This window comes from Passer domesticus, chromosome 4 (assembly GCF_036417665.1).
Source record: "Passer domesticus isolate bPasDom1 chromosome 4, bPasDom1.hap1, whole genome shotgun sequence".
Lineage (NCBI taxonomy): Eukaryota > Metazoa > Chordata > Aves > Passeriformes > Passeridae > Passer > Passer domesticus.
The window spans coordinates 61,617,116-61,645,082 of record NC_087477.1 but is presented as its reverse complement, the minus strand read 5'-3'; the positions used below and the strand labels follow the sequence as shown (position 1 = coordinate 61,645,082).

The following is a 27,967-nucleotide window of genomic DNA, read 5'->3' as shown; positions in this document are numbered from 1 at the left end:
TGCAATTTCTCAAAAAGTACAAACCCATTTAATGTCTTAATGAGTTATTAAAAATCTATAATAACAATTCTGTGATTTGAAGCCAAATCAGTATTTTTCCACATTTTTTTCTTTATTCACTAAGATATTGCACAAATTATTATGGTCTTCCTGGTTTACTGCAGAAACTAACATGCTACAGAATTCATTCCTTCTGTAATACTTTGGCCACCCTTCTCAACAGCCAGAAACTGAATCTTTTAGGCATCTTAGTCATCTATTGCATTAAGTAGTTTGAAAATTGTGCTCATTTCATGAAAGTAGAGGATAATTCCTACCTTTATATAGACTTCTTATCCTATGGAATATATAAAATAAATTTCTGCCCTGATAAAAATATGTAATTATCACAAGGATTACCTCACAACCATATAACTAAGTATGAATCCTGAATGAACAGAAAATAGATGTGAAATCTAGTCTGCTATCACAGTTGTTTATGCAGCAAAACATGCATGTTCATAATTGATATTTTCTTAATACAAAGTAATTATGATGGAAAAAATGGAACTTGTCAACTAAAATGCATAATTGTCATTTCCCATTAAAAGATGGATAACATAGCCCCCCAAGCTGGAAATGGGGATGCTTTCTTCTATGGTGTATGATGTATCTTCTTTCATCCAGAAGTGCTGGTATTTCATAGGGTGATACCTGAAACTAAAGAAAATAGTATCAGAAAAAAAAAAAAAGAGGAGGGTAAATCTTCTCTAATATATCTCAAATGTCATAATTTTGCCTTTCACAATAATAAATTCTCCTCTTTTTTACATAAGAAAACAACATCGTAACTAAAAGGCAGACAAAATAGGTGATGCACATCAGATTGGAGCAAAGACTGAGATTGATACCTGGCAGCTGAGAAGTGGCTCAGGTACCTGCCCCACGAGAGTGTGATACAGGAACTTGAGCAAGGCACACCAGGCCTCGCCCACTGCCAGGGAAGCTGGCAATGGAAGGGTGAGCAGAGTCAGAAACATTCACCACATGCACCTAGCTGAAGTGCTCTTCTGTTCCCAACTGCATTTCCCATACTATACTGCTATATGGCAGGACAAATTTGGAAATAATAAAATGAAAGCAGATTTTCCACATTCACACCTGAACTGCTTCTCACTAACCATCAATGACACTTCTGAATTTGGATTGCAGCTCCCAGAGCTCCCAGATTCCAATCAAGCTTGTCTTACTTTTTAGGGAACTATAAAATGCTGAGGGAGGAGAAGAGGGAGGTGGAGTGGAAGTACAGGATTTCTGTACTTCTAACTTGCACATTGAGTGAAAAAGCAAATATAGCTTGTCACCCATTCTGGTAGTTCCCATAGCTGCAGGCCTGATTACAACATCTGTCTACATTTTCTTTTATATGGCAGGAACTGGGTTCAGAAGTGTTCCTTGGCTGTGAAATCGTACTGGAGGCAGCAGTTGCCAGAGTGAGCTAGAAAATGACAAATGTAGGCAGGATACACTGCATCAAAAATTGATGCCAGCTAATGGAGCAGGGGGTTTAAATGGCCTGCACAGTGCCCCTTCTAGTCCAGCTCTGCCAGCAAGCAGGAGTGCTTCCCTTGGAAACCCTCAGTGTCTCCTTTGGAGAGAACCACAGCCTGGCATGCATTTAGTGCAGGACCTAGTAATTGTGCCAAGTACCCTGGAATGTGCTCAGCAATCTGATTCTGTGAGCTTTTCTGTGCTGAGAGGAGCTGTCATTTTAATATGCAATTAAGACTAGAATCTCTTACGGAAGCAGAAACAGGAGGAACTACCTTTCATGATATTTAAAAAGTAAATACCGAATTGAGTGCATACAGTTCTGAAAACAATTTAAAGCTGCCTGAGGGCGTAAATCTTAGAATCACAGTTATCAACAGGAATTATGGTGTAAAAAATGAATTCTTACAGAAATGGCCAACCCTCAAAGCCGGTAGGTCAGTACTACTGGGAACTTCTCCCTTCAGCAGCTTCACACCAAATTTTATGATAACTTTAATGACAGTACTATCACTTCAGAGCACTGAAATTAGGCTTTTCAGAAAAACTGTCAAAAGGATAATTGGAAGGATCCCAGCAATTTAAAATCACACCTACTGTTCTTCACAAATACCTGCATGAAAGCAGCTTAACTGTAATCTTCCTCTCACTCCTGAGCTCACTCATGCCTTTGCTAGAATGTCTTATGAGTTTTACTGTTTTCTCTGCATAATTCTATCTTCTGTTGTTTGTGTGGGTGCCTTGCTTGAAGACAGATGAGAGAGAGAGAGTCTTTTAAATATAAGAACATTTTTGTAAAGCCACAATCACATAAGGAAAACAGGCAAAGAATATTTTTAGTTGCACTTTCTGTTTGTACTACTAAGTTCAGCAATGATGGCATTTAAAGACCTCTTCACAAGGCAGCAGCAGTGTGAGCCAAAGCCCAGGTAATACCCTAGGTAGACCTGCACTGAAATTTCCTGGCATTAGACTGGGATATGCACAATCAAATTTCTAATTTCCTATGGGAGTGTTTCAGAAAACAATGATGGTGATGATAATCTGAATGTTGCTGGATAAGACACAGCTGCTCATACACTTGTTCATCTCTGGTGCCAACCCTTGCACCCGTAGGGGGTTTCAAGCTCACATGCTTCTCAGATTGTGAGAGGAAAGGGACCCATCAAATTCTTCTATTTTACAATTTTGACTATTTTTTTTACAGAGGTTATCATCTTTTTAGCCATACACCATGTGCTGTCCCTTATGTTCCAGTTTTATAATCCATTTCACCTGAAGATAAGATTGTGCCTTAATTTCTATATTCACTGGACACCAACTTGTCTTATTTAACTGTGCAGCTACACTTTCATTCAGAAAGAGCTACAGACACATGAAGCACCTTAGGTGTTCAAGGATCTCAAAGCCCTTTACAAAGACACATGACAAAAGGCAGTGTACTAAAAATCAGTGTTTGCTGATGTGGAACTTTCATTAGTTTTATGCAGTCTTTGATGTGTCTACAAGTTTTATTATGAGAATTAATGGGATGCAGGATACCAAGATTCTTTTATCTTGTCCTTGAGGCATTGATTGTCAAAGAGATGGATGCAGTAAATAAAATGTCTGGGTAATAGTGACCAGGTGTGAATTTGATCTAGCATCAGCTCAGAGAGTAACACTGGGCACTTTCAAGGAAAAAAAAAGCCCACAACAGCTGGCTTTAAGACACTGTGTTTTTCTTCTTTCTTTCTTTCCTCATAAAATGGCAGCACTTCATTCAAGAACTGTCATGGCTCTATCTGTCCCTATTTTCCCAAAATAGAACACTGTTCTGTCCCTAACCATTCATGAACTCTATTAATGCTGCCTTTGATTCAGAGAATACAGTGCTCCTTCCCCTTAAACAGGCAGAGGACGGAGGTACTGCAGGAGAGGGCTCACAGTTTCTCTGCATGCCAAACGTGGCTTTTGCTCTGCCCTAACCACTCTAAGACTGAAGTGCAGCTTTGGTGTGAGAGAGGCCAGTGAGCCCTGCACAGTCTGCCCAGACTCCACACGGCCCCACCCCAGGGAAAGACAGATTGTCACAAGGGCAGGACTCACAAAGTCACTCCTTGAGGCAGGCTTCTTTAGCCTCCAAGGGAAAGTTTAGCCAAAACCTTCCCTACTCAACAATGATTTCACATAACCATCAACAAAACCATATTTCTGAATGCTCCAACACCTTCATCTTACACATGGGTATGGTGATTTGGCTCTTACTTGCCCACTTTAATTTCTTACTTCAATTATTCTTTGCCCCCACTGTTTAGGGAATGGCCACTGAATCAAGCACATTTAGAAGTGCTAGTCCTCATGGTTTCTCAAACCAGATATACATCACACATTTTACAGCTGCTGAAAATAATAGTTTATGGAAGTAATGTTCTTTTAAAAGTACCAGTTGATGCAAGTAAAGCTTTGTTAAAAGCACTATGCAATCTCTCTTTTAGCTGAGGATAAACAGTTCTTTCTTACAACCATGCAAATTAGTAAGGAGTTATCATTAGGAGAGGCAGAAAAGTCGTGCCTCCAGAGCCTTATTCTGGCATGCTCTTACCTGAACAGCATTGCCTCGGAATGCAAATATATGCCTTGAATAAAATGTTCATGCTTCCAATCTAAACAAAATTAGGGTAATTAATATCACAATCTTCTCACAGCACTAAGGAAATACATCCAGTTGTCATATGTTGTCCTGGGGTCTGGCCAGGACAGAGTGAATATTTTGCAGTAGCTGTGAGCCTGGAGCTGTGTGGGCATGGCTAGGAGATTTTTCTATACTGCCTCAGGTCATTGCCAGGAGCAGGGATACAGGATTCTTGCTTCCAAGGAGAAGGGTGTTCCTTCCAGTGGGGAGAAAAATGGTAGAGAAGAGCCAGTCAGTATTGTCCCAGGCTTTCCGTGTAAATTGTTTCCTTGCCTATATCTTTTGTTATTGTTTTCTTATCTCATTGCTGTTTCCACTAAATTGTTCATATCTCAAGCCATGATCTTTGCCTTTTGTGCTTCCAATTGGAGGGGAGGGGAAGCAAGCTGCAGCGTGGTTTTAGCAGGACTACTAAATTGGAAAATACCATTCCTCAACACCTGAGGGACATGGCTCATTCATTGTTTTCCAGGACAGTTGCTAATATGGTAGTTTAATGAAAGATGGCAGAAACAGAGGATTCTTACCTATGGTACTCGAGTGTAGTTGTAATAGTTACCAAGAAAATACAGAGACATTGAGTAATCTATGCTGAAAAGATTCACCTTTGGCAAAGGCGTGTGCAGAAGTTGGCACATTTTTTATTAGCTGAACTAGCTGTCAGTGCAATAGTGAATAACGAAGCATTTGGGTGCATTTCTGTGTGCACACACAGAATAGATAGATAGATAGATAGATAGATAGATAGATAGATAGACCACACAATTGGATCTAAGTATATTGATAAACATGGCAACACGTGAACAGTCATATGTTTATCAATATATTTACATTTTATAATCAACAGTATTGTCTTAAATCGAAAGGCTTAAAAAAGACATTTATAGAAAAAAATGTCTTTTTCTTGTTATAAAAAGAAAAACAGTGGAAAATTGTAATGTGTAATTGATTATTGATGTCTCTCTCGATCTACTAGTAAGAGTAATACTTCACCGTTGCAGACTGGAGCAACAAGCAAAGAATAGGCAAATAGATCTCTCCAGACCATTCCCATGGCTAAAAACAATGTTTTTCAGCCTTTCATCTTTCAGTGTGTTGTGTTAAGGGCCACTGCTGAGGCCATCAGCAGGTTCTCCAGCTCATTAGCAACAATGATCGTGATCACAGTTATCCTTGCTTTTACATTTCCTCCTCCTCACAACTGCTGTTACACCTACCACAGCTGCTGTGTAGGTAGTTTCCTGACAGAGAAATCAAACACTCCGTGCTGTGGTTAATGATTTCTCTGAGTGCAGCTCCAGCTGGCTGAAGATGAGGAAAAGTATAACTCATCTTGCCTGTCTGATTCAGGGCAGGCATTGAAGTAACTCTTACCAACCAGACAGAAGCCAGGTTTGAGGCAGGGAAGGGCAGATGTTAGCAGCATCCCCAGTGGAGCTCTCTCATGATTCTAGCTCTGCCTAAAACCCTTCCTTATTTGAGGCTCTTGTATCAGTGGTCTGAAATGCACACTCTTCAGGGGAGCGCTGTCAGTGATACAAAGATGATGGGTTTGATCAAGAAGCTGCCTGGTACATACTTCTCATCTCCACCCCACCTCCTACTTCAGAGAAAAACCCACGCTTCATCAAGCTGAGGAAGTCTAGAACTGTCTTTGGCAATTCTGGGAATTAGATTATTTTTGCATTTTTCCAGCCTCAGTACTTAGCTTTCATGTGCAGTACTTGTAACACAGCTTCTCCCCGATGAGCAAACGAGTCTTTAGCAGCATTCTGCAGACTTCACATTCTAGAGATTTCACAGAGACAAACCCAACACTCGTGCAAAAAGCAGATCACAATTTCCTTCCCCAGACTCAGTTACCACAAGCTAGCAAGCTTTCCTGGAACTGAGGCACCCACAGACACAAGCAGTAATGATGTGGATCTGACCTTATCAGATGAAGTGAGAAGAAGGGGGTTTTTGCAGGAAGTAAAGCAAAACTAAAGCAGAAAGTGCTTTTTATTATTTTCACAGAGTATTTAGTTCTGAGAGCGTATTCAGCTCTGAGAGAGTATTCCTTTAAGAAATGTATTCAAAACAAAACATGATGAAAAGCAAGATCTAGATCTAAGTTTCTGCAGCCGGATTATTTAATATTTCCACACAATGTCATGTAACATTACAATTTACAATGTATTCAGCATTATTCCCACATATCACATCTGGATTTCACCTCACTGCCAGCTGTCCCTCTGACAGGAAGACTATCTGGAAAAGCAAGCCTGCTTCTGTACAGAACTGAACAAGGCTTTTGGGCTTTCTCAAGATACCTAATCTTTTTCTTTCAGTCATTCACACAGAGATTAAGGAAAGGGAGAAATTAAGCCCAAAGTGTTCTTGATCTCATATATTGTCTCACAGAGCAACCAAAAATCTGAAAAGCTGTTCCATCTCTTCTTTCTCTCCTTTAGTTCCTAACAGTTAAGGTAATAAAAGCAAAAGGTCACCCCAGCAACTCCTACCTCTAGCTACGCAAAAGTTACATTTTTATGGGAATGAGCCATGACTTTTTCCCCCTGCTTCTAAAAGAAGAGTTTTAGGTGAATGCCTAAAACTGGAAAAAGAACAGAATTAACAAAGCATACTAATGATCAGCCACAATACTGCATAAGTGAAGGCACTGAAGACAGGTGAGCACCTGCTTAGCAGCACATCCTATTTCAACCTTAGAAATTTCTTATTTTTAAGCCAAGAGTGAAAAAAAACCAATTAAGTTGGGGAGTTACCTGGCAGACATGGATATGATAGTTGACAGAGACCAGAAAAATAAATGGTGTAGTACTGAACTGTCTAGGAGGAATCCCTGCAGAAAAGGAAGAAGCTGCACTACAGAAAGCTAATGGGGCCTGGAAAGCACCTGCTTAGTCAGAAACTGAGTCCAAACGGCAAACAGCTGAACTCAGATGATCTGGGAACTGCTCTCAGTTATGTCACGGAGTTCCCATGTCATGTCATCTCTTTGTGTCTCCTGACAGCCTCATTTTAAAAATAGTAATATTAACAACTTCTCATCTTTGTAAGTCTTCACAAGATCTATGGATGACAATCACTTAAACAGGGGTATTTTTAGTTACTATAATATGCTATCCTATAACCCAGCTATCTCCTTCAAACACCAAAAAAAAATCTAGCTCAGTTATTAATTTACTTCATCTTCTGTCAGCAAAACTGTTCAAAATTTTTTATTTAGCTGTATTCTCAATGTGCAATTTCATCCTCATGGTTCCACATGAAGTACAAAAATCAAACTGCTCTTCAGTACAATATTTTTTTAACACAATAAAAAGATAGCATGACATTATATTGAGTTTCCAATGAAACTCCATCCAATTTAAATAGAAATATAAAAGAAGGAACTCCTTAAGATTTTAACCTAAAATAATCACCATACACAATAATATCATGTGTGCAAGTATCCATCACCTGGCCTATGCACTTGAAGTATTAGTCTGTATTACTTATTCAAGTAGCATCTGTTTTTTTCTACATTACAAGTATTTTCAGGAAGAAATCTCTCTTACTGCACATTTCTATGAAGATTTGGTTCCTTGCATCTGGAATTCCTGAAACAATTGCTGCAGGACAGTGGCTGCAGAAAGTTAGGACTGGGAGATTAGTTTCAGTTCTGAACAGAAACCTGCTTCTTGTCATTCCTTCTGACTGGTGTAAGAACAACAGAGCAATCAATTTCTTTTGCTTGAGGAATTTCATAAGGAGGCTATTTATTTCAAATATGGAATTTTCTTCAGAGATCATTTGCAAATGGCTTTTTTTCTCTGCCCTTGTAGGAAAAAAATGTCAGCACAGTGCTAAAGTTTAGGACACAATATTTTGCACCAGAAATTTGTGTCAGAATTTGCACCAAGGTCTGCAGGGACACACAGGGTTTATTAGGCTAACACATATGATTATAGATCACTTTTGGTAGCAGAAGCAAAACTGATTCTCTTTTCATGCCACCTAGCTCTCACAATACACATTATCCAGTTTTTCATCTTATTCACTTGGCTAGAAGAAGTGATAATTTATTTTGTTCAGATATCCACACTATCATTTCTATATGAGGCAAACCAGACCAATCAGGATTGTAAGATGTTTACTTACCTTCTAGAGTTGATCCACATGACAGTGCTCTTGTTCAGGAATTACAGGCAGTATCTTTGTGGTCTGTGCAGGAAGTGGAACCTGTTGTTTGCTGGTTTTCACTACTGAAAGTTAAAATCATTTTTATCCATATTATTAACAGCAAATATATCTGCAGAGTGTTGGACTTGCATATGCAAGTTTGGAAAATAACTGAGACCCATCTGAACACAAGACAGAGATGGACAGTACTGAAAATACTAACCATGTTTGGTATTTAACTTCCTCTTAATACTTTTAGGACTACAATGTGCTGATTCTAAGTCTATCAGGAAAGCAGCTTGAAGGTAGACAAATAAATTTGTGTGAAATAAATTTGTGAATAAATTGTAGTGAAAATCCAAAAGCATGCAAATTTGAGGTTATGTAAATGTCCCCCAAAATACAAACCCCTACATTTAGCCAGTTAAGCAGAAAAAATGGAAATTTAGAGTGTGAAGTTCCTGACTCATTTTCACATAAGAGCAGCACAGATTGTCACAGGCACACACAGTGTGGCTTCAGCTCATTTGTCATACACACAGAAAGAGCTACTGGGTATCACCCAGGTGTCAACAAAGGTGACAGCATACACCTCAGAAGCAGGAAGGGGTGAGGTGATGCCTTCAGCACACAGATCCTAATCTCAGTGGGCTACAGATAAGGAAATGCAGAGATAGCACAGTCAGGCAAATGCACACAGAGTTGTTTATCCAACACATTTTTCAAAGAACTGTTTAGAACACAAATAATATTTTGACTCTGGGTCCATCCTGTCCCTGACTATCCATTACTTCTGCAAACCTACAAATGGGTTTATTCTGAGCTGACAACAAGAGGATAAACTATGTCACTTTTATCTAGCTATATTCATTCTTCACTGACTACATCATTTGGGCTTCTCTCTTTACAAATGCAATTAAAATTAGAGTTTGGATCTTGGCACTCAAGCAGCTGAATATGAAAAGCAAAGTCAAAAAATTAAAAAGTTTTTTTAAAAAATAACAATGGATCTCGTTTGACCTTCAGGATGAATCTGGAGAGAATGGGAATATAAGCTGATATCCCCTTCAGTGCCTGTGTGTAACAATGCTCTGCATGCATGTAAACTGAGCAGAGAAAAGGTTTCGTGCATCAGTGCTCTATGGAAAGCATACAGGGGCTATAAAAAGCTCCCTAAAGTTACCTGCATCCTATAGATTTTATCCTTCATTTTATATGGAAAAAAAATTTTAAAGCTCCAAAATGGTAATAAGGCTTCACAATTTTCTTGGTTATGTTTAACGTAACCATTCTTGGTTATGTTAAATTTAACATATTTGAGTCTATGTTAAATATTGAATACTATGAGAAGCTTTGCTTTTGCCAGCATTATTCATATAAGTTGCAGAGGGAAAGATAATTATTCAGCTATGTCAGGAACTGAGAGGGACTACCAAATAGGTGATGTTTCAGTTAGCCAAGATTAAACAAATTTCTCTTTCTTGTCTTTGCATCTATTTGCTGTTGTAGAACATGTGTCTTACCTGTTCTGTTTGCTAAAAAGAAAACGTATTGCAGAATACAGGGAGGAGTAAGTCTGAACTCGCTGGGATGCCAGCCCTGACACTGCTGAGCCAGCATTTGCTTCTATTTCCAGCATGTCAACTGACCAGAAGCTGTAGCAACACATAAGAGATATGGCAGAATTTCTCCTATTTCCTCTAATCTTGTGGGAAAGGAACTATTATTTTAATAGGATAGCACAGAAAACAATACAGGAATTCAAATGAAAGGGAATTTGTCGTGTTGTTTCTTCTGTGCAAATTACAGCTGTCAAGCCCACTTGTACCAAATAGTATGGATGTCACAAACCCCAAACGGTCCAGGAAACAACAGCAGACCAGGAAGTTTGAGGTTTTATTCTCTGAATCCTTGTTGTCACCATGACTCTGCAATGCTCTACCATCCATCAGAACTAACTTTGCATTACTGTGGGCCAGACAATTGAGTCAAGGAATCTTGTACTTGTGTCCTAAAATGTAAGGAACCAAACTGTGATTCCGTGAGCCAATGGAATATCACTAAAAATGAATATACTGTTTGAGCAATGTAGAACAAGGTATTATGCTTGAAGTAAGGCTGCCCACACACACTGTAGAGCAACAACATGATGATTTTAACAATATGATTCCTATTGTCCAGTTCTAGCACAGGAATGAGAGCAATCCTTTTCTTCTAACACATCCTATGCCACATTCAAAATAGAATCAAAATAAACAAGGAATGTTGTTCTTAATGTAGGAAAATTAAGTCTGAATGGGAATTTATGGTGATAAGATTCCAGTAATATAAATTCCCACTTAAGTATAACCCATCTAATTATGTTAATGAATATTCTAAACCCTACTAGGCAGATTCAGCTTAGTTATTAAATGCCCTCATTTATGCAATCTCATTCTTCTACAATTTCTTCTTGCTTTTTCTTTTCTTTTTTTTTTAATAATGTAGCATACAGTTCACACACACTGGCCTGCTTCCAACAAGTAATTTTGTGCCATGTGCCCAGGATTACCTTTTTTTTAGGCTACAGCTACATGAGAATAACTACACTTAGTCAGTTACTAGCAATGGAAGAGGTACCAAAGTGGTTTAGGGAAAATGGGCTAAGGAAGAGGAATAAAAGCAGGGTAAGTATAACTTTCTTCCTTTTATCTGCATGGGAGACTGATTTAAGCAGTAAGCTGCAAACGGCAATTCAGCAGTTTCTGAGCTCTTTTAAAACTCTGTGGGGAATACATTCTAGTTCTTCTAATTGCCATTATTAATTTATTAAGCAGTTCTAAAACCTCTTCTACTGCCTCTTCAATTTAAGAAAGCTCTTCAAAGAAATTCTTGCAATAAAATTCTCATGTGTGGGAATCTCACTAAGATTCTCTGTAGTAAATGCAAAGCAAGGAAGTGGCTTTAATGGATTCTTTTCCATGTGTTATTACTATGAAGTTCTATTTGATGAAAATTCTCTGTGTCTGGAAATACAGATCAGCCACTAGAAGAATACTTCTTGCACTAAAAATAAGTACCCTCTCTTCTTTCCCTTGTCTTATGGATGCCTTTAAGGGAAACTCCTTTTTGTCAGTTCACACCATTCAAGGGACAGTTATTATATATAAATGCAATGGCAGAACTAGCTCCAAAGTCTAGAAAATGTGCTTTGTGTAACCCATGGTCTAGTGCATTCTTTTTTAGCTTTACAGCCCAGACAATATTTTATCAACATTTATGACTAGAATGCTATTAAGCTCCCCTCTCCTCACTATATGTGCTTAATCCTTTGCAGTACTGTGAATTTGGAAGGTTGTAAATTTAATCCTTCCCTAGAGAACATTCTGTACATTTTCCCCCCTTTCCTCTGGTCACTGGACTTAATGACAATGACTCATGGATATAAAGCCACTAACAGTTTCACAAAACTAACATCCGTGCTGTAAATTACTTTTTTGTAGGACCACAGTGACATTAAGCCAGTCATTTACTAAGACTCCTAAGAATTCACTCTCATTCACAAAGTATAGGCTTCCATCTTTTTCTTTCCTTATAATTTCTTTTCTTCAAATAATCTTTTTGGAATACTAATTCATCTTTTCATCTATAAGACGTACTGTCACATCCTCTCAAGTACTCATTACTGTGTTTCCAGGGTGATTGTATTGTCTTCAGTGGATCTCAATGGTTTCTTTCAAGATTGCAAGCTATGCTCTAATTATAGGGAAAATATTGTCAAGGGCTGTCAACAAAGTGATCTGTAGCTATTTGTAATCCATTAGCATGGTAACAAATTCTAAGCTTAGCAACTGTGCAAAGAATAAACTCTTCATATGGATTTGATTATATTTTAAATTAAATTGGTATAAACTATGAAATTGATTGGATTGACTGAAATTATGGTGTATGAAACCAAGGAATTTTATATTAAAATAAACCCCATTACTGCAGTTCATGAAACTAAGCATCTTTCTTGATTACATGGATCGATTGTAGTGGGAGGCACTTAAAAGTGAGAATGACAGACCAATAAGGATTCCTATTCTCTCCAGTAAAATCTAGTAAAACCAGATTTGAATTTCCATTAGACCCCATCATCAAAAATGCCTTGGATATACAACATTAAAAATGCCATTCTGAACATGTGATTAAACAGGTATATTAGTGAAGCTACTCAAGACAATAGATGTCAGAAAGGTAATTCCTTCCCTGCAGAATGAAATTAATGAGCTCATAAATATATCTCAGAGGTAGCCAGTGCTTTAGGAGCAAGAAGCATAAATTGTACTCACAGGGGAGTTCAGACAGACAAGAAGCTATTCAGTCTTTTCTAGGCAAAATTGAAATGCCATGAAATACTGTGTTGTAGACATAAATTATTGAGTCTCCTCTTACTCCCGAAGAACTAACAAAACAAAAAGCAAAGTGCTTAAGCCTTAAGTCATTTTAAACCTTTTTTTTTTCATTTGCTAGCTTTGTATTTTTCTTGTTTTGAAGGGAGGTTAGCTTGCCTTTCAGAGCTATTATTCTATATGTTCATGTTAATCTTTTAAAAGATATAGCTCCCTTCACAAAACCCAAATCCATGAAATTTATTACAACATTTCACTCTTTGAGCAATGTCAGTAACACAGCAACACCTGGTAATTGGCACTCACACAGATATTTGATGCCAAATCCAGTTTTCTAGAATCCAAACTTTGAGTTTAGCCATGCCATTTAATTTATCTGTGGTAAGCATACTACACTCTCCGAAGACCACAATTTTTTACCTATCTGAAACCCAAAATTGCATTTTGGTGGAATTTGACCTTAGAAATAGGCTATGAAGTGCCAGCAAAACCATTTATTGAGTCCTGCTGCAGCCATTCATTCCATGCTTTGGCAGCAAATTTTATCAAGAATGACAAACACATAGAGCATACATACACATGTGCACATCTCTGTATACTTTTCACACACACAAAGCACTCAGGTGCCAAACCTCAAAACTGGCACACAATATGACCAGAAATTAAAAAGTTCAAAGTTCAAAGTCATAATTCAAAGTCTGGGAAGACTGGGAGAAGCATTCCCACATTATATATAAAGTCTTCTTATAGTTTTGTTGTCAGATTTATTTCTTTAAAACAAAAAAGTGTTTCCTTAACATAAGCCAAATCAAATTTGTGTAGGACCAAGGCAACTCTGAAACAAACCTGAAGTATCTCTTGACAGGAAAGTCCTAAAAGGTCTTTCTTGACCTCCTCATGCTTCAAGATTTGTTAAATTTTGTTTTACTTTTATATACTTACCAGGAAAAGGATGAATTTTAGTAGCAGATACAGTTCTTCTTCCATGTCTGGAACTCTTTCTTCTTAGAACAGTAGAAACTGATTTTGCTACTCTTTGTTTATAATCTGCTTTAAACAAAATGTCTTATGTTAGCATCAACCCTGATTAAAAGGAAAGCTTGTAAACCCCTTATTATTAAACTGTTGAACACCTTGGAAAGTGTTCAAAAAATTAGGAAGGTGCTGGAATAAGGTGATGAGGAAAACCAAGCACCAGATGATTTGTATTTTCCTGAATTAAATTTTGTAGAAATTTCATTCAGATTTGTCCCTTTCAAATTATTCTTTGCCTTTCTCTAAACTGTGTACCTTGAACAAATTTTGGAAAGATATGAAGAAAAGTGCATATTCCAGTACAGGTTTGGACTCTCACTGCTGACAGTGGAGTAGCAAGGATGGAGTGTATGGGCATCCTAGGAAGCTGACAGATTCCTTGCTAGTGTGGGGTGTTCATCTTGCAAAGCACAGTCTGACAGCAAGCTCCACACCCCTGACAAAGCTAGAGCTGGACTGGGCACCTCTGGCTGTTCCTCAGCACCCAGTTCATAAACTCTCAGTCTTTCCATCCTTCTGCTGCTCTCTAAATGCTGTGCTCACAGTGGGATTATTGCACGAGGTCGTGCAGCTATTGTGGTTAGCCCTGTTCAGCAGTGACTGCAGTCCAGGGCTCAGCCAGCTTCTGGTGACAGGCTTACTCCAATTCTATGTAACAGAATTTATTTTTATCACTTTCCTTTGAGAACACTAAGAAATTCATTAGCTAAAATTATTTAGGTCATGAATTTTTTTATGGCTAGCCAGTGGAGATCTAAAGCGCTAAAGCCCCAAGCATACACTGTAACAGTTAATGTCAAAGGAGGCTCTGGAAGTGTTTGTGAGACAAGAGCAGAAGGGGAAAGGCAAAATAATTAATTTCCAGTTTAGGACCTTTGTCTTAGATCAGTTGTAACCTCCACCAAGTTTATTTGGGTATTTTATTTTATGCACTCATGAAAATAGTGATTCACAGAATATGAGAGTCTACCTAGCAGAATATCTTGCAAGGTCTCAAGTGGAAATGAGTAATTCCACATTTCTTAACAGCTTTCAGTGTTGCTCAGAAATTAAGAGAAAAACTTCTTACAGAATTATGGCTGGAAAATTCATAAGAGATGTTTTAGGAACATAGCTAATAGTTCTGCTCTATTCTTTGAGCACCACTGACAAAAAATATAGACTTGCAGTGAAAGGTGGCATCTTAACATATACACATAAACCTCAAGTTTTATTTTTTATGCACTTGTTCTTTTATCAGTAACATAATTATGTTGGTTATAACGTTATATATTATAAATTTAACTCATAAACCCACTTTTCCTCAATCAGCAGAAAATATATCTTTGAAGCTAGTCAGTAATTAGAAGCCTCAAAAGGGCATCTCTTCCTCCTTGTTTGTGTTCATAATGATTCTGAAACTTGAGCTTAATAAAAAAGTGATGATTACGAATAAAAGTACTAAATCATTAATCATCACTACTTACAGTTCTACATTAAAAATAGAATGTTATGACTCAAAGCATAGAAAATCAGAGACATGACATTTATAAGTAGTTTTCAAATTACAAACAAAAGTCCTTTAAATTGGAGCACTTAATAGCCCACTTATAAAGTCCTAATTTACACTTCGTGTGGTTTTATATACATGAAATAGGTCTCAGAAATTGGTTCTAGCAATAAGTAAAGCAAGTAAAATATCATGTATTTTAAGCAACATAATCTGGTAAGGAGTTTCTTTTATTGGGATGGAGAGGGTACAAACTTGACATCTCAAGCAATTATTTTGCTTATTCATTAAAAATATATGCATAAAGTATTTACATTATGCAAAAAAATCACAGAAATATTTTGTGTGTGGGCACTATTTTTCCTTTTGTTCAGTTATGATTAAAGCTAGACTTCTGTTGCTCCTTCTGTGCATACAGTAAGGATGATCAGGGGAATGGATATGGCTTATTTTTTGTTTTACTACCCCTGTGACCAGGGTCTCCTTTCAGCACCTCTGAACTACAGGGGAATGCAAACCTGCCTGGCAATAGCAACTAAATGCTGGTTGTTGGAGGCATTCTGCCTGCTCAGGGCTGACACAAGCAGAACGTCTCTGGAAAATGCTGTGAAAAGCACCTGAGAGTTATTCCCTCAGGTAACAGCTTAAGTAATATTCTTTTCACAATGATGAAAGGTAATGTGCTCCTGGTACCACCTACCTCTGACTTGGGAAGAGAAACAAGGACCAGAAGCTGACAAGTGTTCCATTTTCAGCACTGTTTTTGTGCAAAGGACTTTATCTTGATTGCTTAAAAGTCTCAAGCTCAGGGTACTCCTACAATTTTATTCTTGTTTTATTCATTGTCAATTGCTAGAGAAAATATTGTAAATCTGATTTCAGCCTGTATCCCAAGAGAAGAGCCTGACATGGCTGAAGGAATATTCTAGAAACAATTGTTTCAATCTCTGAACTAAGGCAAGTTCTCTCATAGCAAAGTTCTAATCACTTGGAATAGTCAATAGTGATGGTTCAGAAATCACAGCAATGTTTTCTTTGCTGAAGTAATAGCAAAGGATGAAATGTTATCTGGGCTTAATTCAGTTCTCAGCTTAAGAAGGACCACCTTGGTTGCCCTGCAAGGGATTACACCACCAATGAACTTGAACAGCCAGTTTTTAGGACAGACAGATGAATGTATACCTCCTCATATCTATCCCATAATTTTTTCAGACTGTCACCTAAATGAATCACCTTCAGGAAGGAAAGGGTATTTCAATTCACTTATACTGGTCATTGGCATTTCTGCGTAAAACCTTCCACAAAGTTTAACAGTAATTGTTTCATCTACTGAAATCAGTGTGAAACCAGAAGTTCATATCACTACCAATTCTCTATCAAAGCCCCCACATTTAATTTGCCATCAACGAGCTTGGATGTGCATCTACAATTTTTGCACCCACCAAAGATGTGAGAGGTAATGCTATCAACCATCTCTGAGTACTTTAGTGAGTCTCTAAGAAGCTTTACCATTTGACAATGAAAATATCAGTGTCTGAGCTACAATAATAATCAACATTTTTGTTATTATAAATTAATATATTCTTCCTTGCATAGAAATTTAGATTAATGCAGATTAACTTTTCGTTACTTACAGTTCCGTTTATTTTCTTGGACTATTTTGTAGATGACGATTGAAATAGTAAACACAAAAACTACTGGAATCAGAGTGAGCCAAATGATCTTTGTCATACACATTGGATCTGTCCATAAAACGTACAAGAGAGAAAATTAAGCAACAAATCACCGGCAGCAGAGAAAAGCAGAACATTCCTTCTTGGTAGGTTTTCAGATTGTGCCTATCCCCACAGATAAAAACAAAACAAAACAAAACAAAACAACAAACAAACAAACAAAAAAGTGATTATCCCTTTTTCTTTCAGCCTTTTGATGTTAGGTTTCCTGTCTAGAATTTATCTTAATGTTTGCCTGTATTTTTATATCTATATCTCTATCTATTTCTATATCTATATATCTCCCCATGGCTGAAATAGATACAGATGACTGAGTGAATGAAAACTTTTCAACTCAGCCAATGAAAATGCTTCAAAGATGAACATTTATATTTAGGGTAGAAGAAGGATAATACATGTCCCCTCTGTCTGCATAGAGCATGGAAGGGAGTGGTCCACTGTCCAACATTGGCCTCTTCTGGCATTCTTAACCTCATGATCTATCTTCATATATGAGAGAAGGCAAGATTCTACATACAGAAATTTTCTTATAAAAAAGTGAGGAAATGCCACCAACAGGAGCCCTCTGGAGAATTAATTTAAAGTTGCCTTGAGGGAAAATCACATGGGACTGAATACAGGAGGTAAGCTGCCCTTTTGGACAACAGCTGCTGCAGAATTGCACCCACATTCCACAGGGATTTAGTTCAATAACTAGTACAAGTCAGGACTGTATACAACAAAGGAATGATGTGGTGAACTTTCCCCTCTGGTTGTTTGAATGGCCTTCCAAATTTCTTTGGCAGTTGCATGTTAATGCATACCTTAGCACTGTCAACTAACTGTTTTAAAAACCAGCTATGTTACCATAAATCATAAAAAAAACAAATTACAGACTGTAGCCAAACTACTGTTTCCCTTTCCCTGACATAGAACAGTGTAATTAGACTTCAACTTCCCTGGTATCTTCTCCATCAAGAACTCAGGAGGCAAATGCCAATTACCCTATGTCTCATTCCTCCTAATTTAGAACTAAAAATATCTTTTATACAGTAATCTAGGCTCTTTTTAAACAGGGCAGTCTACCCCATTTTGTAGTGGCTTGTAATGACTTGATTATCAGCCTTGCTTAGTAAAAGCCCTGAGCACCTCTTTGGTTGTTTTGAAGAAGAGAGAAAAAAAAAGACATATTGTTAACTTTCATTGCTAATATGAGATTACTGCTACAAAGACATATTGTTAACTTTCATTGCTAATATGAGATTACTGCTACCCAGGTAAATCAGTATTAACAAAGGGTGGTTAGCTCATAGTATTGACACAAGTTAGCAGGGCAAGTTACAAATTATGCTTCTCTCATGGCTAGACACACCTATTTAAAAAAATCCAAACAAAAAATCAAAACAATCCAAAGCTGCCCTTGCTTCTCTAGGATTTTCCCTGGACTTATTTAACATATATTAATCCAACTCTAAAACCCATATTTTTTCCAGCAAAGGTACATAAAATATATTTTCCATGCAAAACCAGGTGAATGCAATAATTCAGCAACTTCCAAATAACAAGCATCATAGATAGACAGAATGGAAGCCCTGACTATGGTCAGGAAATCAAACAAAAAACTCTTGCAGCACAAAGAGAAATGTAAGAAGCTGAAAGTTGTCCTCTGGGGAAACTAAGCTCAGTTCAGCTGAAGATTTATCTTTTAAGCATACTGTAGTGAGGCTATATACTAGGCTATTGCAGTACAACATTAGAATGGTCAAACCTATCTCCTGATTCTATTATCACCATAGTTAACAGGGATTTTTAAATTTACTTCCAAGACAAGAGGGTTATGTCATTATCAGGAAAGGGAAAATTGTATTTCCAGCTTTTGTCACATGCAATGTGTGAGTCTGTTGCTGCTAAGCAAGAAACAATGTACAGATCTTTACTTTGCTGTATTTCTTCTAGGAAAAAAAAAAGGGTACAGCTAAACCTGCTTTAAATCATTATAAAAATCATCCGCTGTCCACTATGAATTGTTTTTTTTAATAAGGGGTGTTCAAAATTGTATTCTCTTCTTGTGAAATATTTAAGTATCTTCAAATGGTTGCTAGAAGCAGACAACTACCTACTTGAGATTTTTTGCAAGATTATATTGTTTCTTGTTTGATTTCCTTTCTGAATTTCTTTTGTAACTTACATTCCATATAAGACTTCAGTTGCAGTGAAATATTTATACAGTCATTTTGGTCTTCCATCATTGCCAAGAGACAAGAATGATTTAGTTGTTCGTTGGTTGTGTTTTGTCCTCCGACTATAGAATTGTTGATGTGGATTTCCACCAGGTAGTTCATATTATGCTCCACTTCTTTCTTGGAAACCATGGTGAAATTTATATATTTATCCAAAAAAATAGCATTTTCTGTTTTCACTTCAAGAGAGCCTTTTGCTTTTGGAAATAAAAATTAAAACCAAACAGTTACACAAGTGGTAGATTAAGAGACAACTCTCAAAAAGTACAGTGAATTCTCTGTCTCATTTGCAAAAACATAAAGGCTTCTACATCACTGACTAGGAAAAAGATGGATAAATGTATACTGTGTAAAGTTAGTCTGAACAGATCTGAAGAGCATTGGTTATCTCTTACATTTTCCCTGCAAAGGTAACCCTTTTTGGGTTATAACCCCTTTTTCCTTTACTGTCACCTTTTTTTGTTGTTGCTTTTGCTGTCAGTTGTCAAAGGCAACAGGCAAAAATCAGGCCGTGAGAAGGATAGAACCCAGGCAGAAACCACATGATGACAGAGATTTGAAGTGCACACTGTCTATCTGCTATCAGTTGCAGGAGGTGCTTGCTTTGCTTCAAACCACAGAATATGTGAGACTTGTGCTGTGTTTACAATAAACAGGTGAGATATTGTCAAAAGTGTTAGTTGTACAGGTATAACTGAGAACAGAGATTGGCCATATATAAGCTTTTATTTTTCATGCTTGTTAAGACAGCTATTTTGTAATAAGGAAAATATATGGTTGGAAAATAACTGAATTTCTTATATTCAGGACTTGGCCTATTGCCCCTGTTGCTGACAATATTAGAAAGAGGCATCCTCTTCCCCAAAGATTTCCAGATATTTGCAAGTGTATGTGTCACAGAAGGAATGGGCTGCTACTGCTCTGAAAAGATGTGGGTTGCTATCTCTCCTCTGTATTGCTGTGCCATTCCTTAGTCAGTGCTGCTTTCTATAAAACATGTAAGGCCATTCCTGATACTACACAGTGGATGATAATGTAGACTACAAACACAAAAATGGTTATTTCCTCCATAGTTGCCATCAGAATAGTTACGCACTACATTAGTTCTTCAGATACAGCCTATCTTCATAATGCCAGCAATCTATGTGTAGAGTTCCATAATGACATTTAAAAGTAAATTCAGCTTGAAAAATTGTCAGAAAGTACAACTCCTTAGAAATAAATTAAACACTTTAGAAACTACATGCTACCGATATGTTTCACTGACAGGCAGGAATGAATGCCACTGAGAATCTGGCACAAAATCAGCATTTTCTAGCCATGCAAATAAAAGCCAAAAACCACCATTGTTCATAGACTTGCAAAGACCATAGAGAACCAGGAGCATATAATTTTCTTCTAAGTACCAAATAAAGACTTGGTTTTTATTTTGTAATTAGCTACTTCAAAATTAAGTATTTCTCTTATCCTACTTACTTTTTTTAGCCATTGACCCTGATCCTTGATGATCAACATTCATATCCCTCTTGGTTTCATACGCTCTCTGTTTAGGGTGGGACTGTTGCTCCCTCCAGGATGACTGGCAAATACATGGAATATTTTGGAAATCTGCATTATTTATAATGACCTTCAGCAAAATGGTCTGGGTTTCTCTTCTTTGTTGCACTGATCTTTTGTAAGAATTGTCAAAAGTACAAAGTGGAAAAGTGGTGTTACTTGAAGAACAGGTATCCCTGCAGGACACCATTACAGTGTTAGCTGTAAAAGAAAGAGTTCTACGTTAGTCAATCATATAGGACACATGGACAAATATGTGATTAGAAGAATCAGGTAGTGGATATTCCAACCATCTTATGATGAAATGTACTTTTTTTTCCTTTTTTCTTGAGGATTATGATGGGATGTTAAATGCATCATTTAAATGTAAGAGAAAGCAAGGACAGTCTTCCCACAAGCTTGACACTAGATTTTATTTCTGAATTATATTAAAACTCTTGCAATAGTAATTGGAATTTCTGTATTGTGTATCTAGTCACATTCCTATTTCAAAGCTGCTCCAATTTGACTGTTCTTCAAAAGAAGAGAAAGCACATTTATGCTTCTTCAAAAGAAGAGAAAACTTGTTTGGAGAGGGAACTCAGCCCTGGAACAGTGCAGTTGCAACACTCCACTGCATTTATGTTGTGAAGTAGCAATAATCAGAAAGAAAGCTTTCTTTCCAAATGACCTTGAAACCACAGAGTGAAAATATACAGAAATGCTGCTGAATGCTCCAGCCATACCCCTCACATTCTCTTATATTCAGTCAACAAACATGGAGTTTAATTATGACCTTTGGGTTTGGTATTCACAGTCAAATTTCAAAGTACCATAGCTAGAGTACATTAATGCAGTTCTGGAAAACAGCAAAAAACACAGTTATAAATGAGTGCGATTTGTCTTCCACTTTACAGTAGAGCTTCGTCATGAAAATTTTTGCTTGTGTTAACTTTGAACCACTTTTTCAGTAACTTTGAAGTACTTTTTCAGATACAAAAACTCAAGAATAAAGAAATTTGTGTGACCCCAACATGAAATATGTATTTATGAATAACCACTTCCCAGAGCTGCACTAACCTACAGTTTTATAGCTATGTTTCCAACTCTAGTAGTACCCTTGCATCTCTATAAAGGGAAAATTTTGTATCTAACTCCCATTATGAGCAACTGGAGCAATGTGATCATAAACCCTTATGTATAGAGAGCAAAATATAGCCTTTAGTTGCTTCAGTGCTCACAGAGCAGCAGGTTGACCTCAGAAATGATTCAGTAAGAGATTCCAGACAGGATACAGAAATAAAATCCCAACTCCAATGTCAAAGTCAATTATTTTCCCTTTACTAACACAACATCAGAGAGCTATGAACTCCTTATAAAACATAATAAATTGAAATGTAAAACACTCAGGTAACAAAAAGTTCCTTTTGATATAAAAAGGAAGAATATCATACAAAATTTAGGGCTTGATCTTTCTCTGAGGCAAGACACAGAATTTTCCTTGAATTGCTTACAGTCTGACCCACACAACAGGTCCTGGAGCAGGCTTCTGAGATCAAATTCTTCCACCTGAAAGAGGCATTTTGTGTAGAACTTGTCTGTGGAGATGGGCCAGGAGCAAAAATTGAATGTTTACTCTGCTCTCATGGCAAGCCATGGCATCTGGGCAACCAGTCTAAAATCACTGCTACAGCTTTCAAGGGCAACTAATCACAATTCCCTAACATATTCTTTTCACCAATAAATCGGTACATGGACTTGGGAATCTGCTGACTGGACTGTGGCAGACATCGATGTTCAGATGCAAAGTCCATTTTGAACTTCACAAATGGCTAAACAGATTCCAGAGCTGCCTGTGAGCCACGCTGCAGGTGTGTCAAAGGCATGTTATCTGAGTGGAAAAGGTGTGAATGTGGTTGAGTTAGGGAGGGTGCTTACCATCCTCTTGAAAGGTCTCTACTGAGACAGCAGATCAAACGACTATCTAGCATAAACAAACTTGTTTTTTCCCACATCACAGGACTGTGGCCTTTCTAAGGAGAGATTCAGATTGTTGAACACTTGAAGGAGGGCTGCAACAACACTGCACTTTCCCAGTGGATTACATGGCAGACAGAGAGCAATAGCATCCTTGCTCCTTACTGCAGAACTGGGAAGCAGCCTCCCAAATGTAAACACCGCTCTAGAAATTTGGAAAGGGTTTTGTGAAATCTGAATACAGGCAGCCTGAATAGTAAAAAAGGATTGCTGAGATGAAACCATGCAAAGTATCTCTGGGGAACTGTTTTATATTCAAAGACCTGTAACCACATGCTTAATGTTAAGAAGTTCTATGATTATTAAATTCTTCTATAAAACTTCTATTTACAGGGTGGTTTTTCATATAAAATCCAAATCCATTAAAATGAAATTATTCACAGGGAAGATCAAAATTCATAAAAAACTTGCTCCCCATTAAGAAAATAACAAATATTTCACTTTGCATGGGTTTGACTCTTTTTCATTTGATCTGCAGCATTCTGTTTTGAGTGAGAGCAGCAGCGTGTACAGCTGCATTTTTTATCACTTCCTCATGGAAGCTGGAGTTGCCACATAATACTGTAGAGATACAAGACCTATGGTACAAATTGGGGAATAGACAACTGATAGATTAAAGGAGATACACTCCATCAAGTAGCAGGACCCAAGGGATAGGACTGGGATTGAAAGCATCAGACTCCAAAAGGATAACCTCCTACTCTAAATCAGTGTAATTTAAAGGTTCAATGACTTGTAACCGAACAAGTGGGCTGCTTCACAAATAGAAAGGAAACATTTTACTTCTGGTAACGCTGAACTGTATTCTTTAAAAAAAAATAAAGGGGTTTTTTGTTTGGTTGGTTGGTTGGTTGGTTTTTTTGCAAATTGGTCTCCCCCAAAATTTTTATTTAATCATAAATTTCCGTTTTTATTCCCTCTCCAGAATGAAAGTAAATGCTGGAACTTCCCCTGGGATAAGACATCCAGGAATTAGGAGCTTTCTGCCATTCATTTAGGAACTTGCAGAGGAAGAGTCAGTGACTATATTTCACATCTCAAAGATTTCCAACAACTCTATCTGCTGAAGCATCATAGTGTAACCAGCAATTTGAAACATTTACAAAAAAAATCTGTATATTTTAGGTTTGTCACAAAATCTGAAATAAAACCAGTTTTCAACAGAAGGTTTTTTTGAAACCAGAGACCCAAAATCCTTAGAGATTTTGAATAAATTGTTCAACATATTTACTTTCTAATGTAATTTAGACATCATTACACAGTCTGTTATACAGTAATTTAGTTTCTAAAACATCCAAAATGCAGCAATAATTCTAATTTTCCAAATATAAATCTGAGCTGCTCCAACTATAATTCTGTTCCGCACATATACTTCAGAATCTTATTTTAGACATGCTATGATTAAGACAGAATTGCAGTGATCACACTATTGCAGCCTAAAGCATGGCCAATTAGAGCAATCTAGAAAAATTACCATGGAAAAATGTAATTATTCTTGGATGTTTGACACTAAGGTTAATGTTTCCTTCTGGTAATAGTCCTGTAATTGTTTATTTGGATGATCTGTGCTACAAATACTTTGTTTATTTCTGCATGGAGGTAAAACATTAATTATTCCAATATCTTAAACTGAGTTATAAAATATTATATTCAAAGCTTATGACAGCTTACCAAGTTTGTTCATTTATAAACTATAACAATCTATACATTATATTCAAATTACTGATATGTCCATTCTATGGTTAATGAAAAAAATATATAAGTAAATTAGTCTGGATATTTTGATACTAAATTATTTCAGAAAATTATATGCTTCATAAAGAAATTATGTTATGATGCCTGAGAATATACTCTTTGTCAAAGGAATGCATTTTATTATAACACTTATTTATTCAAAAGCTTTCTTAGGAATGGATGTGAAAAAACTATTTTCATTTACTCATGCAATTTTAAAAAAGTAAATTGCACAGATGCATACTTTACATTTATCCTAAATTCAGTATCAGCCTCTAGGATCACAAAGAAGTATTTGGCATTTATGCTACAAGATTTGCTTTACTCAGTTACATCCATTCTGCTCTACTTTTTGTCAGGTTACCACTACATATCGCTTTCACACATGGCATCTCATTGCTAGATACTAATTGTACAAAGTTTTACAGCATTTAAGGATAAAAACTTCTAAAAAGTTGTTTTTGAAGACATGAGCACATGCTATAAAAGAACATTAGCATTTCCACTACTTTCTTCATTATGAAGGCCTTAAAAATACATGCATGGAAATAGTTACCAAAAATTTTGCAGTGTATGTAAATGAACTACAAACTCATTTCAAATTACCACATATAATTAACTCTGTTGGTAAAAAAACTAACAAAAAGAGTCTATATTGTTTGCAAATTCCATGTGTGCAGCATCCTAACCATTGCTTTCGGGAAAGCATGTGCCAACTTTTCAATTGCAGACTTCAGAATAAATAAAAGTTTCTTTTAAAAGTTCATCACTCACCTTCATGGATTTTGAAAAATTCAGGCAAACACAAAATAAACACGGTAATTATCCCTAGTCCTAATCTGAAGACTACTGGTTTTCTCAAAAGCAAGCACATGTCACTGAAGCACTCCCATCTAGCATAGTGATGGCAACTTCCTTCCTGGTTTAGCTTTTCACTTAGTGCAGACACTATGCAAAATAACATTAATTCATTTCCTTTTCTTATAGTGACTTTCCTTTTTACTTCTCTCTGCATTAACTTGCAGAAATCCAAATCCTGTTCTTACGTGGCCTTCACCATCATGAAGATGATTCATTCAAACATGCTCAACATTAAATTCATGTACCACAATGACTATAAGAAAAAAAACCAACAACTGTTTTATATGTTTGTGGAAGTTTTACTTAAAAAACCCTTTAATAACCACTTTCATATACCTGCTAAACAGTAAATCAGTTATCTTTGTGAAGGAATTTTGTTCTCATTTGGCCAAGAAGATTTTTAAAAAATGAGTCAGATCCTCATTATAAAAATGATTCAGAATCACATGAGTCAGTTACGGGGATTTTATTGTTTTATTTATATATATTTGCATGTGGCTAGGTGGAACGTTATGTAACAGAGAATCTTTCAGACTTTAATAGACTATTGATTTGATCATTATAATCTAAAGTTTTTGACCTGGCAATCAGTGATATATTAAGTACAATGAACTGAGGATGAATTGTTCATATTATCATTGCTGCTATATTCTTAAAAGATGTCAGATGTGTTGCCAATCCGTCAAGTGTCTTCAGTTTGCATTTTATCATTCTTTACACCACAAGAAGATGGGATAGAGCCATTGCTATTTCTATACATCATAGTCACAATTTTTCAGCTAAACTTTCCAGTTAAAAGTGAAGTATTTAATTCTGACAACCACCATGATATTCTCTAATTTTTTCTTATAGATGAAACTGCAAAGAACATTTCTGAAATGTTATGAATAAAACTACTCTGAATAATGCATACGTAAAAACAAACGACTTAAATATAGAGTAATGCAGTATAAAGGATTAATTCAGAAAGATGTTTCCTGACGTATTTTTCCCACAAGCCATTAAATATTGAGTACTACCCAAATGAAGTAATACTGTTGAAATTAAAATAAGAAATGCCCTACAAACTCGAAATGCTCTTTTTGTTATCTAGTTATCTCAGAACATGAGTAAGGCAAGTGGAAGCAAATACAGTATTCATTCTATAGAAAGAGTCCTAATGAAGCTGTAGTGAATATAAATTTAATATATTTTAAATGTAGCACATTCATGCAATGAAAGCAATGAAATCAAAGCAAAATGAACTCTGATTTTTTGACAGCGTAGTATAATAGAAGCAATAGGATACAAAAAAAATCATAGGTATGAGCTGAAAAGGAAAACATTAGGCAATTTATATGTAATCCATTAGGAATTTAGCTTACTTCGTTTTTGCCAATTAGTATCTTCTATATCAGTTACTTTCATTTTCCTGTTTTCAGTGTTGTATGGTGTTCACCCATCCTATCTGCCCAGAAGATATGGAGAAAATGCTGGAGAGCAGCAGGAGGACTTTTCAAGTGTGTATCTGTCTCTTTCTGATACAGACTATCACCAGTGATGTTAGTGTCCACTGCCAGAATAGATATTGCACTATAGGATTCCACCCAAGCTCTGGCTGATACAGTATTAACCTGTGGAATACTCTGAGCATCAGATTCTACAGAAGGTGCCTTCCAAGAACTCTGCAGTAAGTCGATGGGGCATATTTATTTTAGGGCTATTGTGATGGCAGATTTTACTTTTGTTTCTGAGTTCAAGTGCCCATGTATGATCTGTCTGCACATCCCTCAGGGACACCGTAAGCTTTAGGCACTGCTACCTTCGGCCAGTTCTGTGTGTGTGAGTGTGTGTGTGTGTGTGTGTGTGTGTGAGTGTATGTGTGTGTGTGTGTGTGTGTGTGTGTGTGTGTGTGTGTGTGTGTGTGAGTGTGTGCGTGTGTGAGTGTGTGCGTGTATGGCCTGGCCACACACCAACCTGGAAAACATGAGCTTTCTTTCTTGGGGACAACCTTCCCTGCACCTAGCTAGTAATTTTTACACAGCTGGAACTACTAGCATCTTTGAAACCCCCATCCTTCTGTCAAGTTTAGTTAAAACCGGCTCAGTCATTTAAAGCCAGCTGGGGTGAGAACTGTCGGACAGGCCACCGTGCAGAATGAGGCCCAGCAAGCGCTGTGGATCTTATTTCTGCATCAAACCTGCACCGCCATGCCTCAGCAATGGCCCCTGCCCCCTTAAATCAGTTTGAGCAGTTGGAGGTGCATCTGGCTGTCACACAGTCTATTAATTTGGAAAATTATGCAGCCTCTGGATGGCAGCGGTCACTGGTAAGGCATTGAGCGATGAGGGCAGGAAAGGCTGCCTGTGCTTGCACACTTGCGGTTAGGACCGGCTGCCTCAGCATTGAGTACAGCGTCCTGAGAGCCGGCGAAAGGCTGCGGTGTGCATTACCACACGTTTATTTCTCTTAAACGGGGCAGCGGGCAGCTACGGAAATGTTTGGCTTTGTGTTTTCGGAAGAAAGACAAAGACGCCCAGGGACCGGACGAGGCGGGCCGGGGCTCCCCCGCCGCATGCCCTGCCCCGCCGGCAGGGGGC

The 27,967-nt window shown here is 37.2% G+C and overlaps 1 protein-coding gene and 1 long non-coding RNA gene across 18 annotated transcripts; one reads left to right on the top strand and one right to left on the bottom strand.

The window, feature by feature from the left end:
• Positions 1–5: 5 nt before the first annotated feature.
• On the bottom strand, positions 6–27,943 carry TMEM156 (transmembrane protein 156). 17 transcript variants are annotated; one of them, XR_010361374.1, is made up of 11 exons: positions 26,753–27,942; positions 25,302–25,641; positions 20,697–20,978; positions 19,169–19,417; positions 16,903–17,010; positions 13,687–13,794; positions 12,685–12,797; positions 8,351–8,454; positions 4,115–4,175; positions 2,144–2,270; positions 6–693 (listed from the first exon to the last, which is right to left on the bottom strand). XR_010361374.1 is itself a non-coding variant. In XM_064418403.1 (8 exons), exons 2-7 carry the CDS (start codon positions 25,540–25,542, stop codon positions 8,354–8,356), a joined length of 1,089 nt encoding a protein of 362 aa, XP_064274473.1. In that variant the 5' UTR covers positions 25,543–25,641; positions 26,753–27,943; the 3' UTR covers positions 6–699; positions 8,351–8,353. The 17 variants fall into 17 exon arrangements, 2 of the variants coding, with proteins under 2 accessions (XP_064274473.1, XP_064274472.1); XR_010361377.1 differs by having other exon boundaries at positions 13,687–13,791; XR_010361369.1 differs by lacking the exon at positions 12,685–12,797 and having other exon boundaries at positions 6–699; positions 2,144–2,274; positions 4,115–5,730; positions 26,753–27,943.
• On the top strand, positions 14,282–17,857 carry LOC135299397 (uncharacterized). Its single transcript, XR_010361379.1, has 4 exons — positions 14,282–14,431; positions 16,481–16,724; positions 16,935–17,087; positions 17,418–17,857. It is a non-coding gene; the product is annotated as an uncharacterized LOC135299397 (long non-coding RNA).
• Positions 27,944–27,967: the final 24 nt, after the last annotated feature.

Bases quoted from the DNA above. Each gene is read 5' to 3' on its own strand.
- TMEM156 (XM_064418403.1), bottom strand. From the start codon at position 25,542: ATGCAGAGAGAAGTAAAAAGGAAAGTCACTATAAGAAAAGGAAATGAA. The intron at 20,979-25,301 runs GTGAGTGATGAA...TTTCTTTTACAG, and splicing joins ATTTTTCAAAATCCATGAAG to CTAACACTGTAATGGTGTCC. The intron at 17,011-19,168 runs GTAAGTTACAAA...TTTTATGGACAG, and splicing joins ACTGAAGTCTTATATGGAAT to ATCCAATGTGTATGACAAAG.